General features: G+C 42.1%; 1 protein-coding gene across 1 annotated transcript; it reads right to left on the minus strand.

Moving 5' to 3' along the window:
- Positions 1 to 564: 564 nt before the first annotated feature.
- On the minus strand, positions 565 to 22990 carry ZFP3 (ZFP3 zinc finger protein). The gene is made up of 5 exons (XM_060204244.1): positions 22931 to 22990; positions 21682 to 22251; positions 20922 to 21059; positions 18454 to 18601; positions 565 to 4766 (listed from the first exon to the last, which is right to left on the minus strand). The coding sequence occupies exon 5, from the start codon at positions 4756 to 4758 to the stop codon at positions 3253 to 3255; it is 1506 nt and encodes a 501-aa protein (XP_060060227.1). The 5' UTR covers positions 4759 to 4766; positions 18454 to 18601; positions 20922 to 21059; positions 21682 to 22251; positions 22931 to 22990; the 3' UTR covers positions 565 to 3252.
- Positions 22991 to 24310: the final 1320 nt, after the last annotated feature.

Genomic DNA, 24310 nt, shown 5'->3' on the forward strand with positions numbered 1-24310 from the left:
GCCTGGTTCTTTCTCTCTCCTCCTATCTTTCTCATAAATAAATTAAAAAATCTTAAAAAAAAAAAAAAAAAAAAAGAGTACAGGCCAGGGGAGCTCCACCTCCCCAGACCCTTGCCCCATAGAGAAAGAGACAGGCTGGGAGTATGGATCAACCTGTCAACACCCATGTTCAGCGGAGAAGCAATCACAGAAGCCAGACCTTCCACCTTCTGCAACCCACAATGATCCTGGATCCATACTCCCAGAGGGATAAAGAATAGGGAAGATATCAAGGGAGGAGACTGGATACAGAGCTCTGGGGTGGGTATTATGTAGAAATGTATCCCTCTTATCCTGTAGTCTTGTCAATATTTCTATTTCATAAATAAAAAATAAATTTTTTTTAAAAAAAAGAGCACAGACCAGGGTTGGACTCTTGACTAGCACTTAGCAGCTTTGCCATCGATCACAGATGTGTAAGTTACAAAATATCCCAAGAGCCCCTTTCATTTTTAAAATTGGTAGGAGTACCCACATCACTGATAGTTGACTCTGTAAACTGATTAAATGAATCCAGCCAAACACTTAAAAAACAAGTGAATTTTATGGTATGTAAATTATATTTCAACAAAACAGTGTTGGAAGAATATCCACTTCATAGAGATGTTGTAAAATGTTTAAACTGACTGGCACTCTTTCTGGCACACAGTAATAAGTACTAGTGACAAGTACTAGTGTAATAAAGAAGGCTCAAAGTTAGAACACTGAAAATAATTAGTTTTTTCCATTAAAAGCAATTAAGCTATGATGGCAGAGGACATAGACAGGGGTTGAGCTGTTATGTGGAAAACTGAGAAATGTGAATGTTATGCATGTACTATTGTATATTACTGTTGACTTTAAACCTTTAATCCCCCAATAATTTTTTTAAAGCAATTAAGCTATCATTGGGTTTGTTGAAATTTTAGCGATCACTTGGTTCAATTCCCCAACAAAACTAGGTACAATATCTTATTCCAGCTCTACCTCTAAGAAAAGAACCCAGGTGGGGGTCGGGCAGCTGCGCAGTGCGCAGTGGGTTAAGCGCACGTGGCGCAAAGCGCAAGAACCAGCGTAAGGAGCCCGGTTCGAGCCCCTGGCTCCCCACCTGCAGGGGAGTCGCTTCACAGGCAGTGAAGCAGGTCTGCAGGTGTCTCTCTTTCTCTCCCCCCTCTGTCTTCCCCTCCTCTCTCCATTTCTCTCTGTCCTGTCCAACAACTAACATTAACAAGGTAATAATAATAACCACAACGAGGCTACAAGGGCAACAAAAGGGGGGGGGGGATGGCCTCCAAGAGCGGTGGATTCATGGTGCAGGCACTGAGCCCAGCAATAACCCTGGAGGAAAAAAAGAAAAAAAAAAGAACCCAGGTCTATTCAGTCCCCAGTAATTTAATTCCCACTACCACCCACTACCTCACAAACATGAACAAGTGAAAAAGTGAGGGTGTATTTCCTCAAAGAAAGTACACACAGAATACAAAACACCTGGGGTGATGTTGAAGAGTAAGAATTCCAATGCCAAGAGCAAAATATGAAGAAGCTATCACATCTTGATCTCAACTAGGTTCTCAGCAGTGGGATCCAAGTCATGAGAATTAAGTACTTAGGCAAGGCCAAGTCTGGTCAGTAAGGTGAACTGGCTAATCATTGGAGCCAGATGCCTAATGATAGCAAACCTGCAGTCCTCTCTGCTACTTCATAACATGGGGCCTGTCAGCAGCAGGAAGAGCCAAAAGAGAATCCAGCAGAATACTTGGGAGTAGTCCTGATGTGGGCAATGATTGCTAAAGCGCAATTCCTGCCTGTGCTAAATTGTTTGAACTCACTCATTTAGCACCCCAATCTTGTCTAATCAACTCTGAATGCAAAGGGCCATCAATTACAACCCTGTAGACTTCCTGTCAGTTATTTCCACCATGCTTTTTTTTTTTTTTTTTTTTTGCTTCCAGGGTTATCACTGGGGCTTGGTGCCTGCACAACAAATCCACTGCTCCTGGAGGCTATTTTTTTCCTTTTGTTGCCCTTGTTGTTTATCGTTGCTGCTGTTATTATTATTGGTGTTAATGCTGTCGTTGCTGATGGATAGGACAGAAAGAAATGAAGAGAAAAGGGGAAGACAGAGAGGGGGTAGAGAAAGATAAACACCAGACCTGCCTCCCGGCTTGTGAAGCAACCCCCCTGCAGGTGAGAAGCTAGGGCTTGAACCAGGATCCTTACTCTGGTCCTTGCACTTAACGCCATGTGCACTTAACCAGCTGCGCTACCGCCCCCCCCCCCCATGCACCTTTTTCAAATAAGGAAGTCTAGGCCAAGCAAAATGATCTAAGTATCCTGTAACATGTGCACTTAGCCAGGTGCACCACTGCCTAGCCCAATCCAAGTATCCTAATTCTTCACTAATGCTATTATCTCCTAAGGGAATTTGATAGCATATTTAGAAGATTTTATAGTTAATAAAAAATTTACAGGATGGGGGTAGATAGCATAATGGTTATGCAAAGAGACTCTTATGCCTGAGGCTCCAAAGTTCCAAGTTTAATCCCCCGTACCACCATAAGCCAGAGCTGAACAGTGCTCTGGTTTAAAAAAAAAAAAAAGTTTACAAAGAGATGGGGAGAGATAGCACAGTGCTTATGTGAAAGACATTCATGCCTGAGGCTCTGAGTTCCCAAGTTGAATCCTCAGCACTATCATAAACCAGAGCTGAGCAATGCTCTAGTAAAAAAAAGACAATTAAATGCTAAACAGTGGACAAGAGAACAAGGTGTGTTGCCATACTACTGAACATACCTAATCTCCTCTGATTTTGTAAGGTAAGAAAGATTGGGCCTGGTTAATACTTGGATGGGAGAACAAGGTGTATCTAGTAGGCCATGGCATTTAAAAAATTTGGGAGGCAGTATTCAATGAGTCAACTCTTAGGAGGTGGCAGAAACACATTAACAATTTAGTCTACATGACTGGTATAGACCTCTAATATGTCATCCATCATTTTTTGAGTGGGAAGGGTAGAAAAAGGGAGAATTATGGCCTAAGACAGCTTTTACAACTTAGTACCTTATCAGTGCCTTATGAACAACTCAAAAAAGTGTTTCATCTTTTTCAACCAACTGTTCAAATAAAACTCAGTAAAACAGGTCTGGTCACTCAGTTGATCTGAAATCTTGAGGTGCAGATTATAAACAATAAGTTTGACTTAGTTTTCCCATAAAAGCTTGCCTATTTTGCAGATCATTCCATACAATGAACACTTTGATGTCGGAGGAGGTGAGAGCTCCGACTGAAAGTCTTCTGACATTCTTGGCACTCATATGGTTTCTCTCCAGTGTGAACTCTCTGGTGTATAGTAAGTTGGGAATGTTGGCTGAATGTTTTCTCACATTCGTTACATTCATAAGGCTTTTCTCCAACATGAATTTTCTGGTGAAGAAGCAATTCAGAATTATCCCAAAAGGTTCTTGCACAGTCATTACACTGATAAGGTTTCTCTCCAGTATGAATTTTCTGGTGGACATTAAGGTGGGAGGTTCGTCTAAAAGCCTTTCCACATTCAAAGCACTCATACGGTTTCTGTCCAGTGTGAATTCTCTCATGTCTAAGAAGCTCTGAGTTCCCCCTGAATGCCTTCCCACATTCCTTACAAACATAGGGTTTCTCACCAGTATGAATTCTAATATGTCTAATAATCTCTGAGTTCTGGCCAAAAGTTTTCCCACATTCATTACATTCATAGGGCTTGTCCCCTGTATGAATTCGTTGATGCCGGATAAGCTCAGAACTCTGACCAAATCCTTTCCCACATTCATTACACAGATAGGGTTTTTCTCCTGTATGAATTTTTTGATGTCTGATAAGGCCTGAACTATGTTTGAAAGCTTTACCACACTCAGTGCATTCATGATACCTTTCTTCAGTATGAATTCTCTGGTGCTGAATAAGCTGTGAACTAACCCTAAAGGTCTTCCCACATTCATTACATTCATATGGTTTCTCTCCGGTGTGGATTCTCTGGTGTAAAATAAGGGCTGAATTCTGACTGAAGGCTTTACCACAATCTTCACACTTATAAGGTCTCTCTCCTGTGTGAATTCTATGATGGTGGATAAGGTGTGAACTCTGAATGAAGGCTTTTCCACATTCGTTACAAGCAAAGGGTTTCTCTCCAGCATGAATTCTCAGGTGCCTTCGAAGACTTGAGTTAGTTCCAAATGTTTTCCCACATTCCTTGCATTCAAAAGGTTTTTCTCCACTATGAACTCTCATATGTTGGATAAGATGTGAGTTTTGATTAAAGGCTTTCCCACATTCTTTACATACATGGGGTTTTTCAGCCAAAGAATTTCTCTGTGACCTGTTAAGCTTAAAACTCTGTATAAAATTTTGGCCAGAGCTAACAAATGTACTAACTGCCTCTGTTGTGTCTCCCTGGTATATAATAAGATTTGGGCTAAGACTATAGATTCTTTCACTCTCACTGTTCTCCAGATCTTTCTCATTTGAGGGTGACTTCTTAAAGATAATCAACTCTGATGCAAAGTCTCCTTCCTGAGGAGACATCTGCTGCATAATTTCCTCTGTGAACTCTCTTGGATGTTCCTCCAATATGTCTTCTTCAAATGTTGCTCCAAATTCATGACCCTCAAAAACCACCTTTGGAAGTTCCAATATTGTCTCATGTTGTTCAGATTCTTCAGAAACTTCTTCCTTAAAAACTACCTCCTTGTTCTCAGTTCCCATCTCACAGTCTGAAATGAAAGAGCATAAGTATATATGGTGGTCATGTCATATTTAAATAGAGTTAATGCAGTCATGGAGGTGCTAAGTGGGTAGAGTGCAGGACTTGCATGAGTGAGGCTCCCAGTTTGATCTGTAACACTGCGTATGCCAGAGCAATGATCTATACTCTTTCCTCTCATTAAATAAATTTTAATAAAAGAAAAAAGGGAGGGAGCTGAGTAGTGGCACACCTGGTTAAGTTCACACATTACAGTATGCAAAGACCCAGGTTCAACCCCCCAGGCTCCACCTGTGGGGGGGGAAGAAGCTTCACAAGCAGTGAAACAGTGCTACAGGTCTGCCTCTCTCTCTCCATCTCCCCCTTCCCTCTTGACTTATCTCAATTGGTCTCTATCCAGTAAATGAATAAGTAAAATAATATTGAAAACACTGTACTAAAAAAAAAGTTGTGCTAAATGAGTACAAAGCTTTAACATTCTTTTAATAACACTAAACTTGATATATGATGAAATTATATGATGCTACTGAAGAAAAACATTTAAGAACATGACTTAAAAAATTATCAGAGGAAAAGACTTAACAAAAAGATTTAAGAAAATAAACACGAAATGGCGTGGGGCAGTGATAACTCACTAGGTAGGGCATGTACCATGCCATGTATACAGACTAGGCTCAAGCCCATGAATCACACAGGAGGTCCCATGGAACCACAGGAAAATCTGGTGCTGTGGTGTTCTCTCAGCCCACACACCTCTCTCTCTCCCTCTCCCTCTCCCTCTCCCCTTTTCCCTCTCTCTGAATGAAAAATAAATATGGGAAGAATGTAATTGTACATAGTTGAAGCCCTGGCTCTGCCAAAAAAGAAAAAAAAGCAAATGAATGGTAGGAGATACTGATAAAAGTCCTAAATGCTAACTGATTTAGGGTGGAAGTTAAGCTTAAAGAAGACATTTCAGAGAAACCATGACCACATTAATAGGTGGGTATATGGAAAATAGTGAGAGGAAGAGCAAATTACAAAATAATAGAAATAACTTGGGTTTAGAGGAAAAGTGACTGCAAAATGAGTAGCAAGAGGAACTACTCTCAGTCCAGTTCTGTGGTATTCACTAGTTCCAAAGATCACAGTATATATAGGAGTCACCCAATGAAAATAATGGATTTAATCTTTCATGAAATTAAAGTTAGCCTACTGATAAAGGTTAATTACAGTTATAGTTAGCAAATTGTAGTTAATTAGCACAGATTAACCACCTCTGGCACTCTTACATTTAAAAGATAAAATAAGGTTCTACTTAATTCTCTCCGATGGTTAGCAAAATATATCATTACCTACTTTTCTTCCCATGCTGATAGGTTCCCATGATATTTGGATCAATTCCCAGACTCCATTCAGTTCTATAAATATGTCATTCCTTCTCCAATAGCAATTATTCAAACTTAATTAAACACTGCAAATAAAGCTGAGGAGATAACATAATGGTTCTGCAAAAATACTTTCACACCTGAGGCAGCAATGGTCCCAGGTTCAAACCCAGCACCAGCTGAGCAGTCCTGTAGTAAAAATAAATAAATAAAATATAAAAGAATTAAAGTTGTAAATATTAGAAAGTTCTAATTTGATGTTCTTTTTTCAATTACTTTCTGAATATTTATTTTCATATTTTTCTAAATAAATTTTAGTATAAGTTTATAAAGTTTTCAAATGTATTATTATGACTTTTTTCAAATGAGTGCTTTCTCATATTTTTTAACTGGTTGTTATTTATGTATATAGCAATGCTTTTGATTTTTTTTAAACTAATTTTATTATTGGTTGCTTCACAGAATTTTTTTTTAGTATTTGTATAGATCATATAGCCCTTTAAACATAAAAATATCTAAAAGAATGTGGCAAAGACTTAATTTTCTGTCCTAAAATCTATTCTTCCCCACCTTGTCAGCAATAGAATCATAACTTTATTTAGTATAGCAAAGAACCTAGTAAAAAAATACATCCCTCTGCTTTCTTCGTAAGTTTGATCATGTGACCAACTTCTGATCAATAAGACTTTAAGATGCAAATATAAGCATATGGAGCTTTTAGGAAGTTTATAAGGGTAAAAGGATGAGTATTTTCAGTGTTTTCTTTTCTGTGCTGATGAAGCACCAAGGGGTAACAAGATCTAATGTAGGCAAAGTAATAATGGAAATGAAGAAGAGACAAACTGGAGAAACAGTCAAGAGGCCAAGTTCTGAAAGCTGGTGTGTGACTGGATAAAAATGTAAGAAAGAGGGGCAGGGAGGTCACATACCTGGTTGAGTGCATGTGTGGTGAAGCAATGTTGTAGGTAGGCCCCTCTCTCCCCTTATTTATTTCCCCCTCCCTTCTCAATTTCTCTGTCTCTATCCAAAAGTAAACAATCAAGAATATTTTTTTAAAAGGAAGGAAGGGTGGAGGGTAGACAGCATAATGGTTATGCCTCATGCCTGAGACTCCAAACTGCCAGGTCCAACCCCCTGCACCACCATAAACCAGAGCTGAAAGAATGAAAGACAGTGCCCTTTATTTCAGGAACCGTAGCTCAATGAACGGCGGCGACACTGAGGACAGAAACAGGAGAGAAGCAGCTGTTTGTTGTGTTTTATTTTCCCTTTTGTTGTCCTTTTTTTAAATTGTTGTTATAGTTGTTGTGATTGCTGTCATAGTTGTTGTTGTTATTGCTGTCGTCATTGTTAGGACAGAGAGAAATGGAGAGAGGAGGGGAAGACAGAGACGGAGAGAGAAAGATAGACACCTGCAGACCTGCTTCACTGCCTGTGAAGTGACTCCCCTGCACATGGGGAGCCGGGGGCTTGAACCGAGATCCTTGAGCTGGTCCTTACTCTTTCTGCCACGTGTGCTTAACCCTCTGTGCTACCGCCCAACTCCCAGCAGCTGGTTTAAGAGGGAAGATGACACATGAGTTTCAAGCTGGTGAAATAGCTCACTTGGGAAGTGCACTGCTTTGCCATGTACACTACCCAGGTTTGAACCCAGTCCCCACCACACTGAAGAAAGTTTCACTGTTATGGTCTCTCTCTCCCTCTCCCTCTCCCTCTCCCTCTCCCTCTCCCTCTCTCTTACCATTCTGTCCCTACCAAAACAAAAAGTGGCCTGGGAGGTGGCACAGTGGGTAAAGCATTAGACTCTCAAGCATGAGGTCCTGAGTTCAATCCCCAGCAGAGTGAAGTCTACTTCTTTTTCTCTCCTCCTTTATTTCTCATTAATAAATAAATAAAATCTTTAAAAAAAAAATAGACGAGTTTCAAAATACCCATATAGAGGTATTAGAATCTGTCACAATACATTGGTGTAGGAATGGAAAGATAGCTTATTGAGTAGGATATAGCTTTTGTCATGCCCACAGCCTAACTTAGAGCCTGACACTACATGGAAGGTATACTATGGCTCTGAAGGAAGTTCTGCTGCTATGGTTCCCCTACCCCCTAAGTTCTGGTGCTATGATTCCCCTACCCCATCTCAATGAAAAAGTACCCTAGAGCAGTGAACTCACCTGTGTACAAAGCCCTGGCTTTATAAAACAAACAAAAACTGATCTAACATGTAATTGTAGCAGTTAGAACTAGATATACTAGATTTGAGAGTACTCAGCACAGACAATAATAGTGTTAGAACTGTCTATAGAAACCTAGAGTTAAAGTTAACATTTAAGTGTACTCCAGTTACTTTCTCTTTTCTCCTCCGTATCTTCTTACCTCTCTCTAGCCTGGCCACTCCCCTGGAAGCCTGTTTGATAGTGCACTAATCAACAGTCTCTCTGACTTCCAGTTGTATGACAGAAAAGTCATGACATGTTTTTGCATAGAAAAAATACATCATGGGAGCTGGGAAGTAGTGCAGAGGGTTAAGCGCACATGGCGCAAAGCGCAAGGTCCAGCATAAGGATCCCGGCTCGAGCTCTCCTCTCCAGGATCAACTAGGAATACCAAAGGAGACCACCCGGACCGAAACAAGACAGGACTAGAATGACCACAGAAACCCAGTAAATCACCCGTGAGTACAAACACGCGTGGCTGGTGACAGAGAGGAGAGAGGGGCCTAAGGAGAGATTAAGTGACTGCTAACACTTCAGCAGTTTGTCAGTGGAGACACCACCTCCAGTCTGCTCCACCAACAAGGGGACAGCTGAAGGGAGGAAAGGACTCCCCAGAGACTCACCAAGTACAACTCTGAGTCTCCATTGCTACTACCCTCAGAATCTGGAGCAGCAACAGGGAGGGACACCAGGGCACAGAGATCTAACCGGGAAACTCAGGAGAAGACCTATACCTCGGTGGCATAGCTGAAGGGCTGTGAAAGTCACTTTGCATAACCACTGGATTATCTCTGCCACACCCTGCTTTATCTCTTGGTCAGGAGTCATTGATTAAGCCAAGAAGCCTATTGATAGTTTAAAAGCCCTCAGGCTACCATAGCCTACAGGGGAAAAAAAAAAGGCTTTTACACCACTGAACTCCAACTCAGGGACTGAAAAAACTGTTAACTTATATAAAATGGTTAAAACAACAAGAAAAAATAATGGAGACTCGAACCAGGACAAGAGTCCAGCTAAAAGTCCTCCAGAGGGCGAAGCACAAAACAACGAGTTCAACATCCAAACATTAGCTAAGGAAATAATAACAGGAGTGAGTAAAGAATTTGAAAAAATTGTAATCAGAACTGCAGGAACAACAAATGAGAATATGGAAGAAAATTCTAATAATCGCATGGTTATTAGAGAGCTGAAAGCTGAAATTGCTGAGCTAAGAAGGCAACTAGCTGAACAAGCTAAAACAGTATCAGAGCAGGGCAACAAAATAGATGAACTCCAGAAAGCAGTAGAGGGCAGAGAGAATAGAATCAATGAGGCTGAAGACAGAATTAGCAAGATTGAGGATGAATTAGAGACAACTAAAAAAGAAGTAAGAGATCTCAAAAAGAGATTAAGAGATGCTGAAAACAACAACAGAGTCCTATGGGATGACTTCAAAAGAAACAATATACGCATTATTGGCTTACCAGAGGAAGAAAGAGAAGGGGAGGAAGAAAGCGTTCTCCAGGCCATAATAGCTGAAAATTTCTCTAGTCTAGACAACACCAAAGACATAAATATTCAAGAAGCCCAGAGGGTCCCAAACAGAATTAACCCAGACCTAAAGACACCAAGACATGTCATACTTAGATTGGAAAGGAATAAGGATAAAGAAAGGATCCTCAAGGCTGCAAGAGAAAAACAAAGAGTCACCTACAAAGGAAAACCCATAAGATTAGCAGCGGACTTCTCCATACAAACACTACAGGCCAGAAGAGAATGGCAAGATATCTATCGAGTGCTCAATGAGAAAGGCTTTCAGCCAAGAATACTATATCCTGCTAGACTGTCATTCAGACTAGATGGAAGCATCAAAACCTTCTCATAGAAGCAACAGTTGAAGGAAGCAACCATCACCAAGCCTGCCCTGAAAGAAGTTCTGAAAGGTCTCCTATAAACAACCAGACTACTACAAATAGGACATATATCAAAACACTCTAAAACTCTACAAGAATGGCGTTAAAATATCTTCAATCTTTGATATCAATAAATGTGAATGGCCTGAATTCACCTATTAAAAGACACAGAGTAGGAAGATGGATCAGAAAACACAACCCAACAATATGTTGTCTACAGGAAACTCACCTAACGCAACAAGACAAACACAGACTTAAAGTGAAAGGATGGAAAACTATCATTCAAGCCAATGGCCCACAAAAAAGGGCAGGAACAGCTATTCTCATATCTGACATGATAGACTTTAAAATAGATAAGATTAAAAAAGATAGGAATGGACACTACTTAATGCTCAGAGGATCAGTCAATCAAGAGGACTTAACAATTATTAATATCTATGCACCCAATGAGAAGCCATCTAAATACATCAAACTTCTACTGAAAGAGCTACAGCAATATATTAACAGTAACACAATCATAGTAGGGGACTTCAACACCCCACTATCTCAACTTGACAGATCATCCAGGAAGAAAATCAGTAAAGACATAAGGGAGCTAAATGAAGAGATAGATAAACTAGAACTATTGGACATTTTCAGAGTCATTCATCCCAAGAAACTGGAATACACATTTTACTCAAATCCACATGGATCATTCTCAAGGATAGACCATATGTTAGGCCACAAAGACAGCATCAGCCTATTCAAGAGCACTGAAATCATCCCAAGCATGTTCTCAGACCACAGTGGAATGAAACTAACACTTAACAATCAACAAAAGATTAGTAACAGTGCCAAAATGTGGAAGCTCAACAGTACACTTCTTAACAACTTCTGGGTCAAAGAGGAAATCAAGGAAGAAATCAAAATGTTTCGAGAGTTCAATGAAAATGAAGACACAAGCTATCAAAATATTTGGGACACAGCTAAAGCAGTCCTAAGAGGGAAGTTCATAGCTATACAAGCACACATTAGGAAACAAGAAAAGGCACAAATAAACAGCCTGATTGCACATCTTAAAGACCTAGAAGAAGAACAACAAAGGAACCCTAAAGCAACCAGAAGGACAGAAATTACTAAAGTTAGGGCAGAAATAAATAACATTGAGAATAGGAAAACCATACAAAAGATCAATGAAAGTAAATGTTGGTTCTTCGAAAGAGTAAACAAAATCGACAAACCTTTAGCCAGACTCACAAAACAAAAAAGGGAGAAGACCCAAATAAATCGGATAGTAAATGAAAGAGGAGATATCACAACAGACACTGCAGAAATTCAACATATCATGCGAGGCTTCTATGAACAACTATATGCCACCAAGTTAGAGAACCTGGAAGAAATGAATGATTTCCTAGATACCTACCAACTTCCAAAACTAAGTAAAGAGGAAGTGGATAACATGAACAGGCCCATCACAGCTAATGAAATTGAAACAGTTATCAAAAATCTTCCCAAAAATAAAAGTCCTGGACCAGATGGTTTTACAAATGAATTCTACAAAACTTTCAAAGAAGAACTAATACCTCTACTTTTAAAAGTCTTCCAGAAGATTGAAGACACTGGAACACTCCCTGCCAGCTTCTATGAAGCCAACATCACCCTGATACCAAAAGCAGACAGGGACACAACCAAAAAAGAAAACTACAGACCAATATCTCTGATGAACATAGATGCGAAAATATTGAACAAAATTCTAGCCAACCGGATACAGCAGTATATCAAAAAGATTGTTCATCATGACCAAGTGGGGTTTACCCCAGGCATGCAAGGTTGGTTTAATATACGTAAATCAATCAATGTGATCCACCACATCAACAAAAGCAAGACCAAAAACCACATGGTCATATCAATAGATGCAGAGAAAGCCTTTGACAAAATACAACATCCCTTTATGATCAAAACACTACAAAAAATAGGAATAGATGGAAAATTCCTGAAGATAGTGGAGTCTATATATAGCAAACCTACAGCCAACATCATACTCAATGGTGAAAAACTGGAAGCATTTCCCCTCAGATCAGGTACTAGACAGGGCTGCCCACTATCACCATTACTATTCAACATAGTGTTGGAAGTTCTTGCCATAGCAATCAGGCAGGAGCAAGGAATTCAAGGAATACAGACTGGAAGAGAAGAAGTCAAACTCTCCTTATTTGCAGATGACATGATAGTATACATGGAAAAACCTAAGGAATCTAGCAAGAAGCTTTTGGAAATCATCAGGCAATACAGTAATGTGTCAGGTTATAAAATTAACATTCAAAAGTCAGTGGCATTCCTCTATGCAAACACTAAGTTAGAAGAAATTGAAATCCAGAAATCAGTTCCTTTTTCTATAGCAACAAAAACAATAAAATATCTAGGAATAAACCTAACCAAAGAAGTGAAAGACTTGTATACTGAAAATTATGAGTCACTACTCAAAGAAATTGAAAAAGACACAAAGAAGTGGAAAGATATTCCATGCTCATGGGTTGGAAGAATTAACATCATCAAAATGAATATATTACCCAGAGCCATCTACAAATTTAATGCTATCCCCATCAAGATCCCAAGCACATTTTTTAGGAGAATAGAACAAATGCTACAAATGTTTATCTGGAACCAGAAAAGACCTAGAATTGACAAAACAATCTTGAGAAAAAAGAACAGAACCGGAGGCATCACACTGCCAGATCTCAAACTATATTATAGGGCCATTGTCATCAAAACTGCTTGGTACTGGAACATGAACAGACACACTGACCAGTGGAATAGAATTGAGAGCCCAGAAATGAGGCCCCACACCTATGGACATCTAATCTTTGACAAAGGGGCCCAGACTATTACATGGGGAAAGCAGAGTCTCTTCAACAAATGGTGTTGGAAACAATGGGTTGAAACATGCAGAAGAATGAAGCTGAATCACTGTATTTCACCAAATACAAAAGTAAATTCCAAGTGGATCAAGGACTTGGATGTTAGACCAGAAACTATCAGATACTTAGAGGAAAATATTGGAAGAACTTTTTTCCGCATAAATTTTAAAGACATTTTCAATGAAACGAATCCAATTACAAGGAAGGCTAAGGCAAGTATAAACCTATGGGACTACATCAAATTAAAAAGCTTCTTCACAGCAAAAGAAACCACTACCCAAATCAAGAGACCCCTCACAGAATGGGAGATCTTTACATGCCATACATCAGATAAGAGTTTAATAACCAACATATATAAAGAGCTTACCAGACTCAACAACAAGACAACAAATAACCCCATCCAAAAATGGGGGGAGGAATTGGACAGAATATTCACCACAGAAGAGATCCAAAAGGCCGAGAAACAAATGAAAAAATGCTCCAAGTCTCTGATTGTCAGAGAAATGCAAATCAAGACAACAATGAGATATCACTTCACTCCTGTGAGAATGTCACACATCAGAAAAGGTAACAGCAGCAAATGCTGGAGAGGGTGTGGGGTCAAAGGAACCCTCCTGCACTGCTGGTGGGAATGTCAATTGGTCCAACCTCTGTGGAGAACAGTCTGGAGAACTCTCAGAAGGCTAGAAATGGACCTACCCTATGACCCTGCAATTCCCCTCCTGGGGATATATCCTAAGGAACCCAACACATCCATCCAAAAAGATCTGTGTACACATATGTTCTTGGCAGCACAATTTGTAATAGCCAAAACCTGGAAGCAACCCAGGTGTCCAACAACAGATGAGTGGCTGAGCAAGCTGTGGTATATATACACAATGGAATACTACTCAGCTGTAAAAAATGGTGACTTCACCGTTTTCAGCCGATCTTGGATGGACCTTGAAAAAATCATGTTGAGTGAAATAAGTCAGAAACAGAAGGATGAATATGGGATGATCTCACTCTCAGGCCGAAGTTGAAAAACAAGATTAGAAAAGAAAACACAAGTCGAACCTGAAATGGAATTGGAGTATTACACCAAAGTAAAAGACTCTAGGGTGGGTGGGTGGGTGGGGAGAATACAGGTCCATGAAAAATGATGAATGAAATAGTGGGGGTTGTATTGCTAAATGGGAATCTGGGGAATGTTATGCATGTAAAAAAAAAAAAAGAAGTAGAAACGCAAAGCAGAACTTGACTGAATTTGGAGTATGGCACCAAAGTAAGAAAGCAGAAGTATACTAGAGTTTGCAGTGAGTACCTCCCTAATACTTCCTCTCCACTTTTCCAAGCTTTGGGTCCATGATTGCTCAACAATTTGTTTGGCTTTGTATGTTAACTCTCTTTTTAGTCACCAGGTTCCAGGTGTCATCAGGATGCCGGCCAGACTTCCCTGGATTGAAGACACCACCAATGTGTCCTGGAGCTCAGCTTCCCCAGAGAAGCTGAGCTCCAGGACACTAGGGAAAGAGAGAGGCAGACTGGGAGTATGGACCGACCAGTCAACGCCCATGTTCAGCGAGGAAGCAATTACAGAAGCCAGACCTTCTACCTTCTGCAACCCTCAATGACCCTGGGTCCATGCTCCCAGAGGGATAGAGAATGGGAAAGCTATCGGGGGAGGGGGAGGGATATGGAGATTGGGTGGTGGGAATTGTGTGGAGTTGTACCCCTCCTACTCTATGGTTTTGTTAATTAATCCTTTCTTAAATAAAAAAAAAAAAACAATAAAAAAAAAAAAAAAAAAGGATCCCGGCTCGAGCCTCCCGCTCCCCACCTGCAAAGGGGTCGCTTCACAAGAGGTGAAGCAGATCTGCAGGTGTCTATCTTTCTCTCCCCCTCTCTGTCTTCCCCTCCTCTCTCCATTTCTCTCTGTCCTATCAAACAACAGTTATGACAACAACTACAACAAGTGCAACAACAAGGGCAACAAAACGGTAGAGAATGTTCCCCATCCTCCTAAAGGTGGATGGACAACATACTCTATGTTACACCCGAGGAAGATAAGTCAATATTGGGGCAGCTTGGAATGTTCCTACTCATGAACACAGAATGTGAGCTCAGATCTGCAGGGATGCAGAGGTCACACAGGCTCCTAAGCTAATTATGGGCCCCAGATAACATCAGATTGATGGGGTTTACAGTCAACAATATTTATACCCCTTTCTCATATTAGGGAAATACTCTCTTCCCTGATCCAGCTTTCTGGTCCTTTTTCTAGCCATGACATCATCTCCCCAGACAATAACTTGGATCCACCTGCATATCAGATTTCAGGTTCAGGGGCAAAAAGAAAAAGAAAAAAAAAAAACTAATATAGCCACAGGCCCTTTGGAATTTAACTAAAATATGCCTACTAGCTATCTTCAAAGTGGAGATCCCCCCCAACTTTTCATCTGCACTATTCCAGCCCTTACGTCCATGATTGGTAAATAATTTGTTTGGCTTTATATACTAACTCACTCGTCAACCACCAGGTGCCAGATGCTAGCATGATACTGGCCAGACTTCCCTGGACAGACAACCACACCAATGTGTCCTGGAGCTCCGCTTCCCCAGATCCCTTCCCCACTACAGAAAGAGAGAGACAGGCTGGGAGTATGGATCAACCTGTCAACGCCCATGTTCAGTGGGGAAACAATTACAGAAGCCAGACCTTCCATCTCCTGCATCCCAGAGTGACCTTGGGTCCATACTCCCAGAGGGTTAAAGAATAGGAAAGCTATCAGGGAAGGGGATGGGATACAGAGTTCTGGTGGTGGGAATTGTACAAAGTTGTACCCCTCTTATCTTATGGTTTAGTCAATGTTTCCATTTCATAAATAAAAAATTTAAAAAAAAAAAAAGAGAGGGGAAGGTCTGAGGAAGGGAGAGGGAGGGAGCAAAAAGAGACCCTTCCATACACTTTTTTAAAAAAGATTTTATTTATTTATTTATTTATTTATTTGAAAGCTAGGAAGAGAGAGAGAAAGAACCAAATTTCACTCTGGTACCTGTGATGCCAGGGATTGAGCTCGGGACCTCGTGCTTGAGAGTCCAATGCTTTATCCACACTGCGCCACCCCCTGAACCACTCCATACACCTCTTATCAAAGATAAAATTACACTTTGGAACAGAGAATAGATGAGCAAAGCCTCAGAGGGCAAGGCAAGAAAGGCAGGACAAATAATAATAGGGACAGGCTGAGGCTAGCAGGTGATTTCAACTGACTGGGTACGTGCTTTACAGCCCTGAAGCCTGGGCTCTATATCTGGTACCACATACAATGATGTAGTACTCTGCTATCTCTCTCACACACAAAATTCATCTTTATAAGGAAAAAAGGAACACAGAACATTCTTTTGTCTTTTTAAAATTTTTTTTCTATTTATTTATTTCCTTTTGTTGCCCTTGTTGTTTTATTGTTGTGGTTATCATTATTGTTGTTACTGATATCATCCTTGTTTGATAGGACAGAGAGAAATGGAGAGAGGAGGAGAAGACAGAGAGGGGGAGAGAAAGACAGACACCTGCAGACCTGCTTCACCGCCTGTGAAGCGACTGTCCTGCAGGTAGGGAGCCGGGGGTCGAACTGGGATCCTTACGCTGGTCTTTGCGGTTGTGCCACGTGCGCTTAACCCGCTGCACTACCACCTGACTCCCATAGAGAACATTCTAACCTCAATGGAAGATGTTCAGAGTTAGCGTAACTATGGAAGACAGGGTGATGAGAATAAACTGACAGGCTAATGTAGAGACTAAAGACTTCCTTTTTTAAAATTTATTTTTCCCTTTTGTTGTCCTTGTTGTTTAACATTGTTGTGGTTATTGATGTTGTCATTGTTGGATAGGACAGAGAGAAATGGAGAGAGGAGGGGAAGGCAGGGGGGGAGAGAAAGATAAGACACTTGCAGACCTGCTTCACCACTTGTGAAGTGACTCCCCTGCAGGTGGGGAGCCGGAGGCTTGAACCGGGATCCTTACAGCAGTCCTTGCACTTTGCACCATATATGCTTAACCCGCTGCACCACCACCCAACTCCATAGTAAAGACTTCTTATGAGGGGTCCGGGAGATGGCACAGTTGATAAAGCATTGGACTCTCAAGCAGGAGGTCTGGAGTTCAATCCCTGGCATTACATGTACCAGAGTGATGTCTAGTTCTTTCTCTCTACTCTTATCTAATAAATAAATAAAGCATTTAAAAAAAAAAACTTTTTATGAATTGCTGTGTGCTAAGCAATTGATACATATCTTTGCTAAACCCTCATAACCTGCTTAAGACACAAGCACGCTGGTGTCAGTATGAAGAGCCAAGTGGCATGCTTTCCAGACTTTCTTTTTTTAATTTTTTTTTTTATAGGACAGAGAGAAATGGAGAGAGGAGGGGAAGACAGAGAAGGGGAGAGAAAGACAGACACCTGCAGACCAGCTTCACCACCTGTGAAGCGACTCCCCTGCAGGTGGGGAACCAGGGGCTCAAACCAGGATCCTTACTCCGGTCCTTGCACTTTGCACCACATGCGCTTAACCCGCTGAGCTACTGCCTGACTCCTGCTTTCCAGACTTTCTTCAACACTGCTTCAACTGTACATAAGCAGGCTGTGGTTGTGAAGCTTGTCCTGTACAAGACTGAGGAGTACTTACTTGAGGTACCTGAAGACATTAGCCAGGATATGGCTAAGATGACTACAGGGATGTACACATATGTTCTTGGCAGCACAATTTGTAATAGCCAAAACCTGGAAGCAACCCAGGTGTCCAACAACAGATGAGTGGCTGAGCAAGCTGTGGTATATATACACAATGGAATACTACTCAGCTGTAAAAAAATGGTGACTTCACCGTTTTCAGCCGATCTTGGATGGACCTTGAAAAATTCATGTTAAGTGAAATAAGTCAGAAACAGAAGGATGAATATGGGATGATCTCACTCTCAGGCAGAAGTTGAAAAACAAGATCAGAAAAGAAAGCACAAGTAGAACCTGAACTGGAATTGGCGTATAGCACCAAAGTAAAAGACTCTGGGGTGGGGGGGGGGGGGGGGGTGGGGAGAATACAGGTCCAAGGATGACATAGGACCTAGTGGGGGTTGTATTGTTATATGGGAAACTGGGGAATGTTATGCATGTACAAACTATTGTATTTACTGTTGAATGTAAAACATTAATTCCCCAATAAGGAAATAAAGAAAAGATGACTACAGGGAAATAGGTAGGCAAATGAAGTGCGGGAGAAGGAAGGAGGAGCAAGATGCTAACAGATGAAGGTTACAAAGAGGGTAAAGGGGGCCGGCAGGTAACTCACCTGATAAAGCGCACCACTGACAGTGCACAAGGACTCAGGTTTAAGCCCCCGGCATGGGAGCATCATGCGTGGCACCAGAGAAAGCTTCATGAATGGCGGAGCAGAGCTGTGGTGTCTCTCCTTCTTATTCTCTCTCCCTCTCCCCCATCTGAAATATAAAGGAAAATAAAAAGTTTTCCAGGAGCAGACTCATGTAGGGCACTGAAAAAAAAAAAGGAGAGGGTGCCAAGATATAAGCACACAAAATTAAGGGCCGGTATCTTTGAAACTGGGATGAGGTTTTATTTTGAAATGTTAACACTGACAATACAACATTATCCTTTGCAACTATGGTGAAAAGACACGAAACATTGGAGATGTCTACATACAAATTTGTAAGGGGATACAAATATTTTCAAACCACTTTATGGGGTATTTGAGCCAAAGAGTTCGTAGTGACCTTGAAGATCAGACATCAAGAACTCCAGAAGCCAGCCCCAATTGAGGAAATGTAGTCAAATTGATACCACCTTCACCACCCCCTTGCAAGTGACTATTAAAAATAACAGGGACAGGGGGCTGGGCGGTAGCGCAGCGGGTTAAGTGCATGTGACACAAAGCGCAAGCACCGGCATAAGGATCCCGGTTAGAGGCCCCGGCTCCCCATCTGCAGGGGAGTCACTTCACAGGCGGTGAAGCAGGTCCGCAGGGGTCTTTCTTTCTCTCACCCTCTCTCCATCTCTCTGACCTATCCAACAACGAACAACATCAACAACAATAATTACAACAACAAGGCTACAACAAGGGCAACAAAAGGGGGGAAAATGGCCTCCAGGAGCAGTGGATTCATGGTGCAGGAACTGAGCCCCAGCAATAACCCTGGAGGCAAAAAAATAATAACAATAATAACAGGGACTGATTAAAAAAAAAAAGATATGACCTTCATCTGGGTCGATCTAGGAAGTGTGCTAGAAGCTTCTGTTAATGAATTCTTGTCATTCTGAAAGAGTCACAGGAAGAGACTTCACTATATATTGTAGTTTAGAAGTGCTGCTACTGTCATCTCACTACCAGCTTGAGGCAGAATCTCATTAGAGCTACAAAAATCCAGGGGAAGTGGAGAAAGTGCCATTAGATTAAAGCAATCTTGAAATCACTAGTTATGAGAGTCATACGCTCATATTATTAAGTCACCCTAAGTTAGATTCTGTTACATACAGGCAAAAGCATCTTAACTGGTCCTTACAACAGTGCTTGTTCATAACTTCTGAAAGGCTAGAACCTGCCAAATACCCCGTATCTGGTACATGGATCACCTCCTCTCCAATAACATCTGTAAGAAGCAGGTTCTCTCTACTCTGAGTCAGAATTTCACTCACTTCTTTCTTTGTACTACGGTTATCATGTGGAAACATAGTACATGTCACTTTATGTTCACTGATCCCGAGGCCTAGAAAATAAAAACTTATTTTTTAATGTATTTATTTAAAAGAGAGAAAACAGGGGGTCAGGTGGTAGCGCAGCAGGTTAAGTGCACATGGTGCAAAGCACAAGGACCAGTGTAAGGATCCCTGTTGGAGCCCCTCCCCCCACCTGCAGGGGGAGTCACTTCACAAGTAGTGAAGCAGGTCTGCAGGTGTCTGTCTTTCTCTCCTCCTCTGTCTTCCCCTCCTCTCTCCATTTCTCTCTGTCCTATCCAACAACAATGACAACAATAACAATACTAATAACAATGATAAACAAGGGTAACAAAAGGGAAAAATAAATAAATAAAATTTTAAAAAAGAGAAGAGAGAAGAGGAGGGGAGGGAGGTACAGTAGAGAGGAGAACTAGAGCATCACTCTGGCACATGTGAGGCAAGGGAGCAAACTCAGGATCTCATGCTTGAGAATCCAACACTTTAGCCACTGCACCACTTCTACGGCCTCAAGAATTTAAAAACGTAACATAGTCCTTCTGGTTATGGCTCTTTCCCTTCCCACCTCCCATCCAATACTCTCATTGACCCTGAAAGCTACAGTCACGACAACTACAGTTCAAACAGTTCCTATTCTGTATAGCTTCTTTGCCTTTGAGAGGAGTTATACTGGCTTCTTGAAATACTACTACCCACCCTGCGCACTTAAGAGACAGCTACAAGCCCCAGTTCAAACACAGCTCCATTTTCTTCTCTGACTCTGCCCCTAAGACAGTGACACATCGGGGGCCGGGTGGTTGGTGGTGCAGCGGGTTAAGTGCACTTGGCGCAAAGCGCAAGACCTGCTTAAGGATCCCGGTTCGAGCCCCTGGCTCCCCACCTGCAGGGAAGTCGCTTCACAGGCAATGAAGCAGGTCTAAATAAACAACAAGGGCAACAAAAGGGAAAAAATGGCCTCCAGGAGCAGTGGATTCGTAGGGCAGGCCCTGAGCCCCAGCAATAACCCTGGAGGCAAATAAAAATAATAAAATTTAGAAAGAAAAAAAAACTTTAAAAAAAAGAGATACTGACACATCATCTTGTGCAGTTACTTCACTGAGAAGTCAGTCTATTTCCATGTCTGCTTTCTTCTTCAGACCTTGAGCAAGGCTGATGTTCTAATCCTCTTGATAGTCACAGCGCCTTGTACATTTTGGGTACCTAGTAGATCTGTCAAATAAAGTTGTGTAAATGTCCTATCTACGTGACAAATCTCTGATAACCTCAATGACAGATTGAATATGTATTCATTTTTTATATGCAAAGGGTCTAGAACAGTGTCGAACATGTAAGCTGGTGTCAACTACTATTGATGACAATAAATTCCTTCTTCCCATCTGGAGGCGGTCTTACTGATGGCCCTGTTATCCTTTCTTCTTTCCAGTTCTCGGAAAACAAGAAGTCTCTAACTCTGCACCCAAACCCGCGTCCTTCCCACAACCCATCCTCCCTCACTAGCCAATATGCCACCAGCCAGCACGATGCACGACCAGCCGTGGGGTCTTAGCTTTGACAATGCCAATCATTTCCATCCTGCGGTTTATTCTGGAGATGGAAAACCACAGTTTCCTCGGGATCGGGGAAGGGTCACGGTGTTCCCGCTTCTGGCGCGGCCCCGGGGCTGACAGGCACCGAACCCGGGCTTCGGAGAAATGGAGGCCCCCGAGGACCGCGAAGTGCAAGGTCACACAACGAACCGGCCCAAACGCTGGGTTTCAGCTCGACTCCCCGGGCCGGGAAGTCGGGAGCCCAGCGCCCTCCGCCCACCAGCCGTGACCGAACCAGGTCTCACCGCAGGCCGCCGCCGCCCCGCGCTCGCTCCGCTCCAGCTCCGCCGCAGCGCCGCCCGCTGCCTCCCACGGAGCCCGCGCTCGTTGTCCTGCTTTCGCCCGCGACGGGCACTAGCCACTTCCGGTACCCGCGGCGCCCAGCCAATCAACGCGCGCCGCACTCGGCCGGAGGAACAGGTGGTGCCCACGGCAGCGCTTCCTCGCCTTTCTCACTTTTTTTTTTTTTTTTTTTTTTTTTACTTCTTGCAGGTTCTCGCTCCAACCCGAGAGCTGTCTTTCCCACTGCCAGTTGATTCCGCTCCCGGCGGTGACCTGGTGCTCGGGATGATGCCCGCTTCAGCGACAGGATCACTGACGAGCTGGGTCCTCCTGGTTTCCTAGAACGGCTCCAGGGATGCACTTCCGCCCCAGAACAGCCGCTCTGCGCTTTCGTGTCTCTCCCGGGAAGGTGACCGGGATCGGAGTGGGTGGAAGCCGGGCGCTCTTTTCCTGGCCTGGAATTGTGCGGTTACACATCGACGCCTCCACTTCACACCCTTTATCTAGTCGTCCCTTCTCTGAGTTCCTCGAGTCTGATAAACACAAATGTATACATCAGAGGAAGAGGCTGATCATCAGCTGGGGGCAAAGGGAGACCTGCTTGCTCGGGAGTTCAGGCAGGGCTTACTAGAGGGAGTGAGTTTGAGATGAAATACGAAATTACGAGGAAATTAACCAGGTTGACACAGAGGGAGAGCCTTTCAAGGACTGGAAACAGCAATGGGCTCTAGCCTCCTCTCCAATTATAGTCACATTCCTTGCATGTCCGATGTCCAGATGAGGATCCTTGGCACTGCACATGGAAGAGTGGCCAGAACACCACTCTGCCATGTGTGGAGACAAGGATCCAATGCAAGGCACTTGCTCTATCCACTGAACCACCTTCTTATCTCTTGAACAAACTTGGCCCATCTTGCCTGAGAACCTTTATACTTTATTTCATCTGCCCTTCCTTTTCACGAGCTTGTTACTCAAATCTTGGGGCAAAGGTAACTACTGATAGGTTAGAGATTCCTTCCAGCCTGTCTAGTTGCCTCAAGCTCTACCATTCTTCCCAAGGATCAGTTGCAGGCACTGACTATAATTGGACCTGCTTGGGTCTTGTGCTCACCCTTAGACTAAGCACTGTGTTCAGGGCAAAAGGGAAGTATGATTAGTCTAGTCCGGGTCATTTACACCAATTTGGGAGGCAGACTTCTGTGTTTAACTCACCGTATTCCTATGGAATGAGAAAGAAGGGACTGCCCTCAGAAATGATTTTACGTACATATCCGGTACACAGCCTAGCAAGGAAAAAGAAAGAAAACTTTCTCCCAGGCTGCTCAATTGGATTAGGTCCTAATCACTCTCACATCAATGCCATGACTCCTTGCCTTGTCATCTAAACTTGCTCAGAAAGTTTGTTAACTATCAGTCAAAATTACCATTTTCCCCAGCCTTCTAGTACCAATTAGGAAAAACAGATTATGAAGAGCAGTTTCAAAATAAAGTTATAGTCTCAACTTCCCAGAAATTTATCCACTGCTTCCATAAGGAAGAAATCAGCCTCTTTGCTCCTACTCTGTCAAATTTTTCCAGTGTTGCTATATCAGCCTTCTTCATTAAATTCAAATCTTTCTCTAAGTCAGGCACTATCTCAGTCATTGCCAGCTATATTCACACCAAGGAAAGATGGCCAGACTATAAAAGTTAGCTGCCACAGAATCAAAGGTGGAAGAAAGTTGGTTCTTTTGACTTTTACCTAGTAGCCCTGCATTAATGAGTCTGCCTCAAGAGCCTAGATCAGTGATTATTTATTTATTTATTTATTACCAGAGCACTGCTCAGCTCTGGTTTATGGTGGTTCGGGGGATTGAACCTGCCTAAGCCTCAGGCATTAGAGTCTGTTTGCATAACCATTATGTTGTCTACCCCCAGATCAGTGATTCTTAACCTTGGCTGCACTTTGGAATCTCGTGCAGATATTTAAGAATATGATGTCTGGCACTACCTATATAGACTCTCTTGAAATTGATCTGAGATGATGTCTGGGCTTTTTTGTTTTTGTTTTTTCAACTTTCCAAGAAATTACAACACTGCAGCCAGCAAGGGTCGATATCCCATGGCAATGATTCTTCAAAGGTGATTTCTAAGTCAGCAGTAGCAGCATCAGGGATGATAGATGTGGAAATCCTGAGGTGCCTACTCACAGACCCCTGATCAGAAAATTTGGGATTAGAGTCATTGATCTGTTTTTAAAAACCTTTCAGGAGTTCTGATACATACTAAAGTCTGAGTATTGGGGCTAAAGAGTGAGCTCATCAGGTAAGGTGCCATGAGCAAGATCCAGATTCAAGTTCCTGCATCAGGTGGGAGTTCCTATGGCAACGAAGGAGGCTTCAATACTGTGGTATTTCTCTCTCTGCCTATCTGAATGAAAAAAGTGGTCTGGAATGGTGCTATTGTGCATGCATCAGACCCCATTTCATTCATATATATATATATATATATATATATATATATATATATATATATATATATATGGATATTGGAGCATCACAGACCCAGACACTGACAGCACTTCATTGATCAATCCTTATATGTGAGTTAGAC

This window comes from Erinaceus europaeus, chromosome 12 (assembly GCF_950295315.1).
Source record: "Erinaceus europaeus chromosome 12, mEriEur2.1, whole genome shotgun sequence".
In the NCBI taxonomy this organism is placed as follows: Eukaryota; Metazoa; Chordata; class Mammalia; order Eulipotyphla; family Erinaceidae; genus Erinaceus; species Erinaceus europaeus.